This window comes from Eurytemora carolleeae, unplaced genomic scaffold (assembly GCF_000591075.1).
Source record: "Eurytemora carolleeae unplaced genomic scaffold, Eaff_2.0 scaffold1231, whole genome shotgun sequence".
NCBI classification, from domain to species: Eukaryota; Metazoa; Arthropoda; class Copepoda; order Calanoida; family Temoridae; genus Eurytemora; species Eurytemora carolleeae.
Window position 1 is genome coordinate 89828 of NW_019397170.1, and position 11579 is coordinate 101406.

At 33.7% G+C, this 11579-nt stretch overlaps 1 protein-coding gene and 1 long non-coding RNA gene across 2 annotated transcripts; both read right to left on the bottom strand.

The window, feature by feature from the left end:
• Positions 1-451: 451 nt before the first annotated feature.
• Positions 452-4313, bottom strand: LOC111712482 (uncharacterized). Its single transcript, XM_023487098.1, has 9 exons — positions 4291-4313; positions 3557-3637; positions 2682-2842; positions 2348-2484; positions 2125-2283; positions 1964-2051; positions 1614-1714; positions 1386-1467; positions 452-1222 (listed from the first exon to the last, which is right to left on the bottom strand). Exons 1-9 carry the CDS (start codon positions 4311-4313, stop codon positions 486-488), a joined length of 1569 nt encoding a protein of 522 aa, XP_023342866.1. The 3' UTR covers positions 452-485.
• Positions 4314-4612: 299 nt separating this feature from the next.
• LOC111712490 (uncharacterized) lies at positions 4613-10489 on the bottom strand. The gene is made up of 4 exons (XR_002767469.1): positions 10435-10489; positions 6552-6613; positions 5460-5540; positions 4613-4678 (listed from the first exon to the last, which is right to left on the bottom strand). It is a non-coding gene; the product is annotated as an uncharacterized LOC111712490 (long non-coding RNA).
• Between the last annotated feature and the right edge of the window lie 1090 nt (positions 10490-11579).

Genomic DNA, 11579 nt, shown 5'->3' on the forward strand with positions numbered 1-11579 from the left:
GCGCGAAATTGTTTCATCTTGCCCCCCCCCCCTAACAAAATGTCTAGTTGCGCGCCTGTTTGTTTGTTCAGAAAAAAAAACAATCCTTTTTCAAGTTTGTTTGAACTAATAAAATGTTTCGTTTTTGTTTTTTTGTTCGTTTTTTTTAAAAACATTGTTTTTTTATCACTCTGAATGATCCAATTCGTTCGTCTATCAATCGTTTTTTTCTGAATATTACCATGGTTCACAAAAAATGTTATTGAATCACAAAAACGATGCTTATCTTTATTCCAAACCTTCTATAGATCTATATCTCAAACCTTCTATAGATCTATATCTCAAACCTTCTATAGATCTATATCTCAAACCTTCTATAGATCTATATCTCAAACATTTCTTAATAGATGATCAAATACTTGAAGTATAATTCAATTGTTTAGTTAAGATGATAAATAAGTATATTTTTTTAAACCACTCTTTAAACTTATATTTAAACAATAAACTTACAAGATTTGACATGAACAACATTTCTTCTTTTTATCCAAATTTTCTGGCTCAACGTTTTTTTGCGTTGGAGGAGCTACATCTTTTTCAGGAGTCTTAAAGGGAATTTTAGAACTATCAGGAATAGTTTTGGTTTCTGGTGAAGGAATAGTTTGGGATGTAGTTTCACGTTTTGTCGTGTTTAATCCAAACAGAAATTCACGGCGTAATTTCTCTTTTTCAGACAGGGTTTTATCGGCAAAAATTGAATCATACAGTTTAGGTTTAGGAGCAGGTTTCAAGACAAGATCTTCTGCTAGTTCTGAAGATTCCGCAGAGTTTGAAGTTGTTTTTTTAGACAACTGTAAAGACTCATTTCCTCCTTTGTGAGGAGGATTTGAGAAGTTCAAGTCCTTTGGAATAATATCAAATTTATTTTCTAGTTCCTTAATCTGACTTTGAACCTTTTGTTCCGCTAATATCTCAATTTTAATCGAGGAACTATTTTCTTCCTGGGTAAATTTGGAGGCACTATTTTCCTGAATTCCAAGATGGCGTGCTGTTGCTTTCTTCACCAGCTCCTCGTGCATTCTTGACTTTGCCATCATTGACATGTGGCTTATTCCATCAGCACCATTGGATGAAACCATTGCAGGGGGCGGGGGTGGAGGGGGTGGTGGAGCAGTAGCTGCACCATTCATATCTGTGTTCATAGGAATATCCATGTCAGAATTAGAATCCTCTGAGTCAGATTCCTCTAAATATTTTCTTATTATAACAAAACCTTGATTTAACAATATATCTATAAGTTTTTTTTGTAGGGGGGGGGGGAGTGTATTGCACATTGTTTAAGCATGGCTGAGAGATGCAGATTGATCTACAATACTTGTTATTTTACAATTTTAATACTTATTTTTAACCTGGAGAGGAGTAATGGACAATCTCGTCAACTCCAGGTCTATAGTGGAGATTATAGAACTCAAGAAGAGCATCAGCTAGTACCTTGACAATAGAAATTTAAATTTAAAATAAATGTTAACGTATTTTTAACTCTAATAGTAAACTTTAGATTTTTGTCTCAGGAGAAAAAATGAAGATATCCGTATTTTCTTTTTATGAACAATTCATTAAAAAGTTTAGATCTCTACCTGAGATATACCATCTCTTCGTTCCTGTTCTTTAGTTCTAACAGAGAGTGGGAGTTCTACTTGTATACAGTCAACACCACCTTCTTTACTATGTTCTCGAACTTGAAAAAGAAAATTCTACCTTTAAAATAAAACTTTTGTGGAAAATTAAAAGAATGGTTTCTCATATGAATAATGTTAATTAAAACGTAAAATGCTGATTAAATATTTACTGGTTTATAACTTTTTCAGGAAAGTATGGAGCTTAGACAGTTCTGAAATGTGATATAATTTTGAGAATAGTTTTAAAACAGTTACTCAAAAAAAAACAAGATTGTCCGCCCTTAAATATCCCTACTTTTGGTTTTTACCTGTATGGCCACCAATATAATATCCCAGCTTCCCTGGAGATGGTCGTTCTACAGATGGAACGCTCTTAATACCAGTCAAAACAGGACACTGTAATAATTAATTAAATTTGGCTTTTGTAAATATTGTAAATATTGTTCTTGTATTGCCAATTTATCCAGACCTGATTTATTGCATTGGAAAGACAGGCTGGGAAACTCTGTGGCCCGATCAGGGCTTCTTCAACACGATTGACACCAAACTTCCGGCGCACAAGATGGCGGAGTGTAAAGACATGGCGCGCAGATGATGTCATAACACTCTTCCAAGTCCTTTTCTCATTCTAGTATTTAAAAGTAAAATATGAATTAAATAAAAAAGTTGGATATAAAAAAAAATTAGGCTACCTCAATGTTGGCAATTTTGTTAAGAAGCTCTGAGGTTAGTCTATACCCGAGCTCTATGTACTCATGAGGATGCCCGTGCCCATGGAGGTCAATCAGAAGGATTCCAGGTACAACTTCAGGACCAGCCTTACAGTAACCTAATAAAATAATGCTGGAGTTAGCATCATTAAAATTTTGATTTCTGTCAAATATAATATGGGGCGCTGAACAAAAAAGTTGTCAGAGTAAAATCTGAGAATTATGTATACAAATCTTTACTGAGCGACGGAAAAAGAAAGGAATTTTAAAAAATGACCATTTCTACCTATAGCCTACCATCTGCCTCCGGCCTCACCTATGGCTTGTTGAATCCAACCATGATAAGTATCCAGTATCTCCTGGGCCTCCTGTCCTCTCTGCTCAACGGCTATCTCATCCAGGCTTCGGTTACATTCAACCTTGCTTCGATGAAGATGACATTCGATTGTGTGAGGACGGAGTCCAAAAGTTTCCAGCCTTTGATTTCATCCAAAAATCATGATGCAAATAGAAATAAAAAAAATCTATATATATAGAGATTAGACCTCACTGAAGATTGGTCCATGTCAATTGGTCCATGAAACATTGTGTATAGGGATGTATATCTGTTTTTTTTTTATTGAATACTAAATTGATTATGTATAATTTTGCATTTAAACGCCGATTTCACTTAGCCTTAGTTTACCATACATAAGCTGAAAGGATTGGCTTTGCATGAGAGTTTTAAGAATTAAAAGATAAACCTGTCAAATAAAATTAGTATTCTTAATCGTTTTTGCTTCGTTTTTTTAAATTAAAATCGTTTAAATAAACTCCCCACACTTCACAACTGTATTCCATTAAAGTTCGCTTTTATTAACTTTTCACTTTGTTTGTCCTAGAAAATAAAATGGAAAAATTAACTAAAAACGTCAAAGGATCGTTTTAACACGGTTTGTTTGCCTCAATTTAGTTTTTTTTTTGCAAATGTGCTCTCTTGGGTCAAAAATTGGCATAGTGCAAGAAAACAAATGTCCAGAATTAATAATTTTTACACTATATGCCAAATTTTGACCTTGAGATAAAATATATAAAAAAAACTAACCAAAACGATTTGCAACAATGATTGCCTCAGAAAGAACATAAAGATTTACTTTAGAAAATTAAAGACGACTTCCATAAAACTATTTAAACTCATGATGAAAATCCTTCCTTGCAGAAACATCATATCCTATTAGGTCTGTTCCAGCATCCCGGGCATAGGTCTTTATAGGATGTTCATTTCCACCTATCCTGAATAATAATAATAATAATAATAATAATAATAATAATACAGTGATAACCAGAAAACTCTGAAACAAGAAGACGACTTTCAAACTCAAGTTAGGACTAAAACCATAACAATTAGACATAGCAATTGTACAGTGTAAATAGACCCTTTTCTTTTAAATTGTGCTTTGCTAAGTTACTAGTAAAAATAATTACTTCGTAACAACATCAAAACGCCTAAGTATTGCTAAAATGTCGTCTTTCTATTCCATTGTTTTCTGGTTATCATTGTAATAAAAAAATTTTTAAGTGAAAATGGTTGGGATTGAACCATAAACCTTTTATAATTCTGGAGTAGTCACTGAACCAGCATGCATACGAATTGCATATATTGATATCAATTTTGTTTTTAGCGAACATGTTTGTTAGAAGTATTTGTTAAAAAAAGTTTGAAAGTTCATTTTTAAACAAACAATTTGAAAATTGTCAAACGGTACTTTAAAATGTAGCAACAAAATGAGATGCAGCTGTGAATTGTTTTTCTCAGAGCTACAGTTAGAACCAGAAAACTGTGTAATAGGAAGACAACATTAAATCAGTACTTAAACGTATTTAATGTTGTAACAAAGAAAGAATTTTTACTTGTAACTTCAATTAAGCGAAAAATGTCTGTTCACACTTCACATTTGCTGTGTCTCATGTTCAAAACTTTAGTCTAACAGTCGTTTTCCTCAAGTTCTCTCTGTGAAAAAGGTTTTAGTTCTCAACAGTAGATTTTCTTAGTTGTTTTAAGCGCGGTTATAAACAGACCCATACAACTGAGAAATAGGAAGACGACTTTTATTCTCAAGATATAATTTTAAATAAAGATGATATTTGACAATTGTGAAGTGTATACAGACTGCAAATCCATTTCACATAATATGAGATGAGTTTCTGGTAAACAAGATTTCTTAATATCCTTTTCCTATTCCATAGTTTTGTGGACCTCAATATATTACCTATATTCCCTGCATGTGGTATTGTAAGGATAAGGTTGGTTTCTCCGTATGTCCAAGTAACTGCCTAAAGAGAATATATCTACATACATACATCATAAAGGAGTGATCCCTGTGTTTCATGGTAAGTCCAATCATAGCCCACAGACCCCCTTGACCGATTTTCCTCCAATGTTGATTGGGAGAGCTTGGTAGAACAACGAAAATGTTCTAGTTTGGTTTATAGAGAAAGTTTAGTTTCTATGCAAATTTGGGATTCCAATCTAAAAAAAATTTCATTCATTTATTTTCTAACATTTCTGGCAACATTATTTAAAAAAGCGGATATTAACACAAATAATAAAAAAAAAGGAAGAAAGAACATAGATGGGAAATTTTGAATAGGAAATTTCGAGAAATCAGTTGCTAAACTCTATTTAATTCCAGCTTAATTTGTATTTTCCATATTCATTAAATCTCCAGTTTTTGACCTCCTCATTTACCTTGAACTTCTCTATTTGACCTCCATGTTTACCTTGACCTCCTCTATTTGACCTCCATATTTACCTTGACTTCCTCTATTTGACCTCCATAATTACCTTGACTTCCTCTTTTTGACCTCCATGTTTACCTTGACTTCCTCTATTTGACCTCCATATTTACCTTGACTTCCTCTATCTGACCTCCATATTTACCTTGACTTCCTCTATTTCACATACTTTATTTGACCAACATATTTACCTTGACCTCCTCCATTTGACCTACATGTTTACCTTGACCTCCTCTATTTGACCTCCATATTTACCTTGACTTCCTCTATTTGACCTCCATATTTACATTGACTTCCTCTAGTTGACCTCCATATTTACCTTGACCTCCTCTGTTTGACCTCCATTTTTAAGCTCCAACCAAAGTTTTCTGCCCCCCTCCTCCTCCTCTATCCGACAAAACTAAAAATAAATAAAAATATTTGATATTTTATGAATTCCAACAAATATTCAACATATTTTACACACAATGCATCATATTTTACTAAATTTACGAATCACTTTAAGCTAAACGATATATTTACAAAAAGTTATAAAAAATTTAAAAATATTTATGAGATTACTTTTAAACGTAATTTCAAGAGAACCTCTCTGTTAATAGAGTGGCATGTCCGATTCACGACTGCATCTTTAAAAGCTTTGTCTGATGAAATTTGAATTATCTATGCATGTTTTTTTAAACTGCTTTTTCATTTATGGTTTCTCTGCACGATGTTATCTCCCACATTATTGAAGAGATTAAGGATCTCTTCAAACAATAGCTTTTACCTCAATAATTTATAAAATTTAGGAGCTAATTTAATCTATCCTAAGGGGTCAAATGATTTAAACTAAACATAAATTTTGAAAATAAATCCTCCAAGTTTTTTTTAAAGTCTGGAAATAATATGAAAAAAAAATCAATTACGTAGGTGAGTCTTCATGGTAAACATTGATTGATTAAAAAAGAAACCAGCTTAAAATTTATCAAATGGACTGTTAGGTAATTTCAAGTGACCTTCCATTTGTAGAGTTTCGTGTCCGCGTGCAATTCACAACGGTACCCTGTAACTCTGGAACTTTTCAAGGATGACGGACGTTTTTACATAAACTCTTTTAGTTTTTGATAACTTTGTTTTCAACAAGGTTTTGTATTAAATAAATTTTAATATGTACTTTTTATAAGTTGCATGAAAGAATAATTTCATTTGAATTTTGAAAACAGCGTTGGACTTTATTCAGGATTTACGTGAAAAATATGTTAAATCAATGTTCACACTGTTATATACTCTAGTTTTCCGGCAATTTGAACAGTATTATACAAATAAAAATACTGAGTTCGTGGTTTATTAGTTTGAAGTTAAAAGGTTTCCACGCAAATCTAGGATTCTCCTTTTTGAATGGAAGATAATTCTAAATTACTCTTCATTTTACCTTAGTCATCAGTCGTTACAATTCATCAGAGTATCTGAGAATTAGACTTTACTGAAATCCTTCTGAAAATTTAAAGAACTTTATGGAGATAAATTTTCTTTTCTTTTGGTACCTATAGTGTGCATGCTGTATACTTGGTGTGTTATAATATATATACTGTATACTAGGTGTGTAATAGTATATATACTGTATACTAGGTGTGGTATAATATATACTGTATACTTGGTGTGTTATAATATATACTGTATACTAGGTGTGGTATAATATATACTGTATACTAGGTGTGTAATAGTATATATACTGTATGCTAGGTGTGGTATAATATATACTGTATACTAGGTGTGGTATTGTGTACACTATTTACTAGGTGTGGTATGCTGTACACTATATACTAGGTGTGGTATAGTGTCCACTGTATTGCATACTAGGTGTGGTATAGTGTACACTGTACACTATGTGTGGTATAGTGTACGCTGTATACTAGGTGTGGTATAGTGTACACTGTACACTATGTGTAGTATAGTGTCCACTGTATTGTATACTAGGTGTGGTATAGTGTACACTTTGTACTAGGTGTGGTATATTGTACACTGTACACAAAGTGTGGTATAGTGTACGCTGTATACTAGGTGTGGTATAGTGTACGCTGTATACTAGGTGTGGTATAGTGTACTTTGTACACTAGGTGTGGTATAGTATAGACTGTATAACAGGTAAGGTATAGTGCATACTGTATACTGTACACTAGGTGTGGTATAGTATAGACTGTATAACAGGTAAGGTATAGTGCATACTGTATACTGTGTGTGGTATAGTGTGCACTGTATACTAGGTGTGGTATAGTGTACACTGTATTCTAGGTGTGGTATAGTATAAACTGTATACTAGGTGTGGTCTAGTGTACACTGTATACTAGGTGTGGTATAGTGTACTTTGTACACTAGGTGTGGTAAAGTATACACGGTTAATAGGTGTGGTATAGTGTATACTGTATAATAGGTATGGTATAGTGTATACTGAATACCAGGTGTGGTATAGCGTAAACTGTACTCTGGGTGTGGTGAAGTGTACTCTGTATACTGGATGTGGTAAAGTGTACTTTGTTTACTAGGTGTGGTATAGTATACACTGTATATTAGGTGTGGTATAGTGTATATTGTATACTGGATGTTGTATAGTGTACACTGTACAATATGTGTGGTATAGTGTACACTGTATACTAGGTGGGGTATAGTGTACACTGTATACTAGGTGTGGTATAGTGTACAATGTATACTAGGTGTGGTATAGTGTATACTGTATACTATGTGTGGTATACTGTACACTGTATACTAGGTGTTGTATAGTGAACACTGTACACTATGTGTGGTATAGTGTACACTGTGTACTGGGTGTGGTATAGTGTCCACTGTATTGTATACTAGGTGTGGTATAATGTACACTGTATACTAGGTGTGGTAAAGCGTACACTGTATACTAGGTGTGGTATGGTACACACTGTAACTGGGTGTGGTATAGTGTACAGTATACAGTGCTTACTGGGTATGGTATAGTATACAATGTAACCGGGTGTAGTAAGGGTGTACACTTGTAACTAGGCGTGGTAAGGGTGTACATTGTCACTGTAACTGGGTGGTGTAAGAGTGTACACTTGTAACTGGGTGGTGTAAGGGTGTACAACTGTAACTGGGGGCCGTACACTTGTTATTGGGTGCGGTAGTGCAGTATGGGTGTACACTTGTAACTGGGTGTGGTATACTGTACACTGTAACTGGGTGCGGTAATGGTGTGCACTTGTTACTTGGTCTGGTAAGGGTGTACACTTGTAACTGGGTGTGGTTTAGTGTACACTTGTAACTGGGTTTGGTAAGGGTGTACACTTGTAAGTGGGTGTGGTATAGTATATACTGTAACTGGGTGTGGTATAGTGTACACTTGTAACTGGGTGTGGTATAGTGTACACTTGTAACTGGGTGTGGTATAGTGTACACTTGTAACTGGGTGTGGTAAGGGTGTACACTTGTAACTGGGTGTGGTATAGTGTACACTGTAACTGGGTGTGGTATAATGTATACTGTAACTGGGTGTGGTATAGTGTACACTGTAACTGGGTGTGGTATAGTGTACACTTGTAACTGGGTGTGGTATAGTGTACACTTGTAACTGGGTGTGGTAAGGGTGTACACTTATAACTGGGTGTGGTATAGTGTACACTGTAACTGGGTGTGGTATAATGTACACTGTAACAGGGTGTGGTAAGGGTGTGTTTGAATACACACTAGCCTGGGCTGGTTAACTGGGCTAGAGAGACTATTGGAGAAAGCTGCCGGAGTGGTGGATATATAACATGACTTTCTCTTCAGAGTCCAGGTGTCACAAATTATAAAGGATTTAAAGAATTTAAAAGAAGAACTTAATAATTCTTTTTATATTTGTCTAACCTATTGAGGTGTTATGGATATGTTTTTAAATATGTAAAACCCATTTTTTATAATTTGTATATTTTTAAAACCCCCTGTTGTAATATTTAGTTTATTATTATGTTTACTTCCAGCACTCTCTCTACTTTATAAACAAATTTTACTCACGGTCCACGGACGCTCTCCGAGTTTTATGTAAACGGACGCATAATACTCACGGACGTTATCTCATCCTTACACACTGACGCACAAACTTAACAACGGATGCTCTTCCATCCCTACACACGGACGTACGCCACTACTCACGGATGCTTTACATCCTTACACACGGAGGCACAAATCCTATTTACTTATGGATGCTGTACATCCTTACAGAGTACAAACGGACGCACACATCCATAATCATGGATGCTTTACATCCTTACAAACGGACGCACAAATCCTGTATACTCACGGATGCTTTACATCCTTACACACGGACACTCACGGATTTTACCTTACACAAGGACTAACAAATTCTACTCACGGACGATTTCTAAATGAACTGTAAATGTACTCGTACATAAAAATGGACTCAAAAATCTACATAACACAACACACAGAAAAAGTACAAAATTTTTAGATCCTATACCAATTCCAAAAATTGTCCGGCCCATTTTTAGACATATTTCATTTGCATTAACAATGCCAAATTACAAAATCCTTACAACAAAACAAAATATGTAGATTAAAGGGACTGTAAACGTAATTTCAAGTGACTTTCCATATAAAGATGGCAATATACCCGATTCTCAACGGTACCCTTCAAATCTTGTCTGATCAATATGAATTATTTATCAATGTTTTTATTTTGAAAACTGGTTATTTTCTCAAATGCGTTTCTCTTCTAAGTGACTAGCGCATGTCACCTGGAGGAAATTATATAGGAATTACCAGAAATAAACACTTTTAACCCGAGAAAAAAGACCAATATTTTCACCATTATTAATCAGATAAAGATTTCAAGGGTACCGTTGTGAATTGGGCATTACAATCTTAGCATGGAGGGTCACTGGAGACTCAGCAAAAAAAACCTTTTNCATCTTTTGTACTGCAGTGTACTGTCTCTGGGCGGTAATGTAAACACAAGACGGATGTCAAAGCCTGACATGGGATCTATCTTTCACATAAAAAAATCAATGAAATTTTCTGGTCATAGGAATCTATAATGTGAATTATCAAACGTATCAAATTTAATGTTTTTAACCTCCTCGGATACTAAACGAACACTGCTGCATCTATTCTATCTACAAATTCCGCCCAAAGAGAACTGGTTTCAATGTGAACGCAGAGTATACACGACCGCAATTAACTTTCCTTGCATTACACCCTTGTGAAATACTAAGAAATAATGAAATAGAAAACTCACGCAACCTCTCTCTCCAACCTACGCCGACCAAGAGAAATCTGAAGTCAAAACTTACGTTTAAGATGGCGCCAATATTTCAAACGTCAGAGAAAGTGCTTGATCACTTTATTTTAGTTATCCTAGCAGAGTGTGATCGCCACGGGATATTAGCTCCTGAAATACAAATCTTACATGTTTTGAAAAAAAAACTAAAAAAACTGAAATTTTATTAGCTTATTTCTGTTTCTGTAACTACCATCATTAACACCCTGTATTTTAATTTATCTCTACATTAAAATCCCTCTGATCTCACCCAGCCACAGATCACCTGATAATCTCCTTCTTACCTATCCAAAAACATAACTTGACATGTGTAACCAATAATATTCGGTATCGTTAATTAACTTCGGGCCAACCACTCAAAACAACCAACCCTGGTTAGGCAGGTCCAAACTGCATAGTAAATTGTGATTGCTTATTTGTAATATCTAATGCTTTGTGTTTGAATAAAAAATATGAAAATGAAAATATGAACTAAGAAGTCAGGAAATTTCATTAAGAAATTAGACCCCTTTTTAAAATTAAGAAGAAAAAAAGAAAATTGAAAAACAATGGAAGAAAAATTTCTCTTCGAAATGCTAGCTAATAGAAATAGAAAATCAATAAATATTAGAAAGAAACTTTTCGGGACTTTAGTTTCAAGTAACCCTTGAATTAAAGAGACAAATTAAAGAAAATAATGCATTTAGAGAGAATATATATGAGATCGAGAATAGAAGAGACAAATTAAAGATAATAAAGTATTCAGAGAGAATATATATGAGAATAGAGAATTAAAGAATCAAATTAAAGATAATAAAGTATTAAGAGAGAATATATTTGAGAATAGAGAATTGAAGAGACAAATTAAAGATAATAAAATATTAATAGAGAATATATATGAAAATAGAGAATTGAAGAGACAAATTAAAGATAATAAAATCTTAAGAGAGAATATATATGAGAATAGAGAATTGAAGAGACAAATTAAAGATAATAAAATATCAAGGGAGAATATATATGAGAATAAAGAATTAAAGAGACAAATTAAAGATAATAAAGTATTAAGAGAGAATATATATGAGAATAGAGAATTAAAGAGACAAATTAAAGATAATAAAGTATTTAGAGAGAATATACATGAGAATAAAGAATAGAAGAGACAAATTAAAGATAATAAAG

Excerpts from the sequence above, each read along its gene's own strand:
- LOC111712482 (XM_023487098.1), bottom strand. The coding sequence starts at position 4,313 with ATGAGACACAGCAAATGTGAAGT. Across the intron at positions 2,485-2,681 it reads TTGGATTCAACAAGCCATAG|GTTACTGTAAGGCTGGTCCT; the intron begins GTGAGGCCGGAG and ends TTATTTTATTAG. Across the intron at positions 1,223-1,385 it reads TGTCCATTACTCCTCTCCAG|AGGAATCTGACTCAGAGGAT; the intron begins GTTAAAAATAAG and ends GAAAATATTTAG.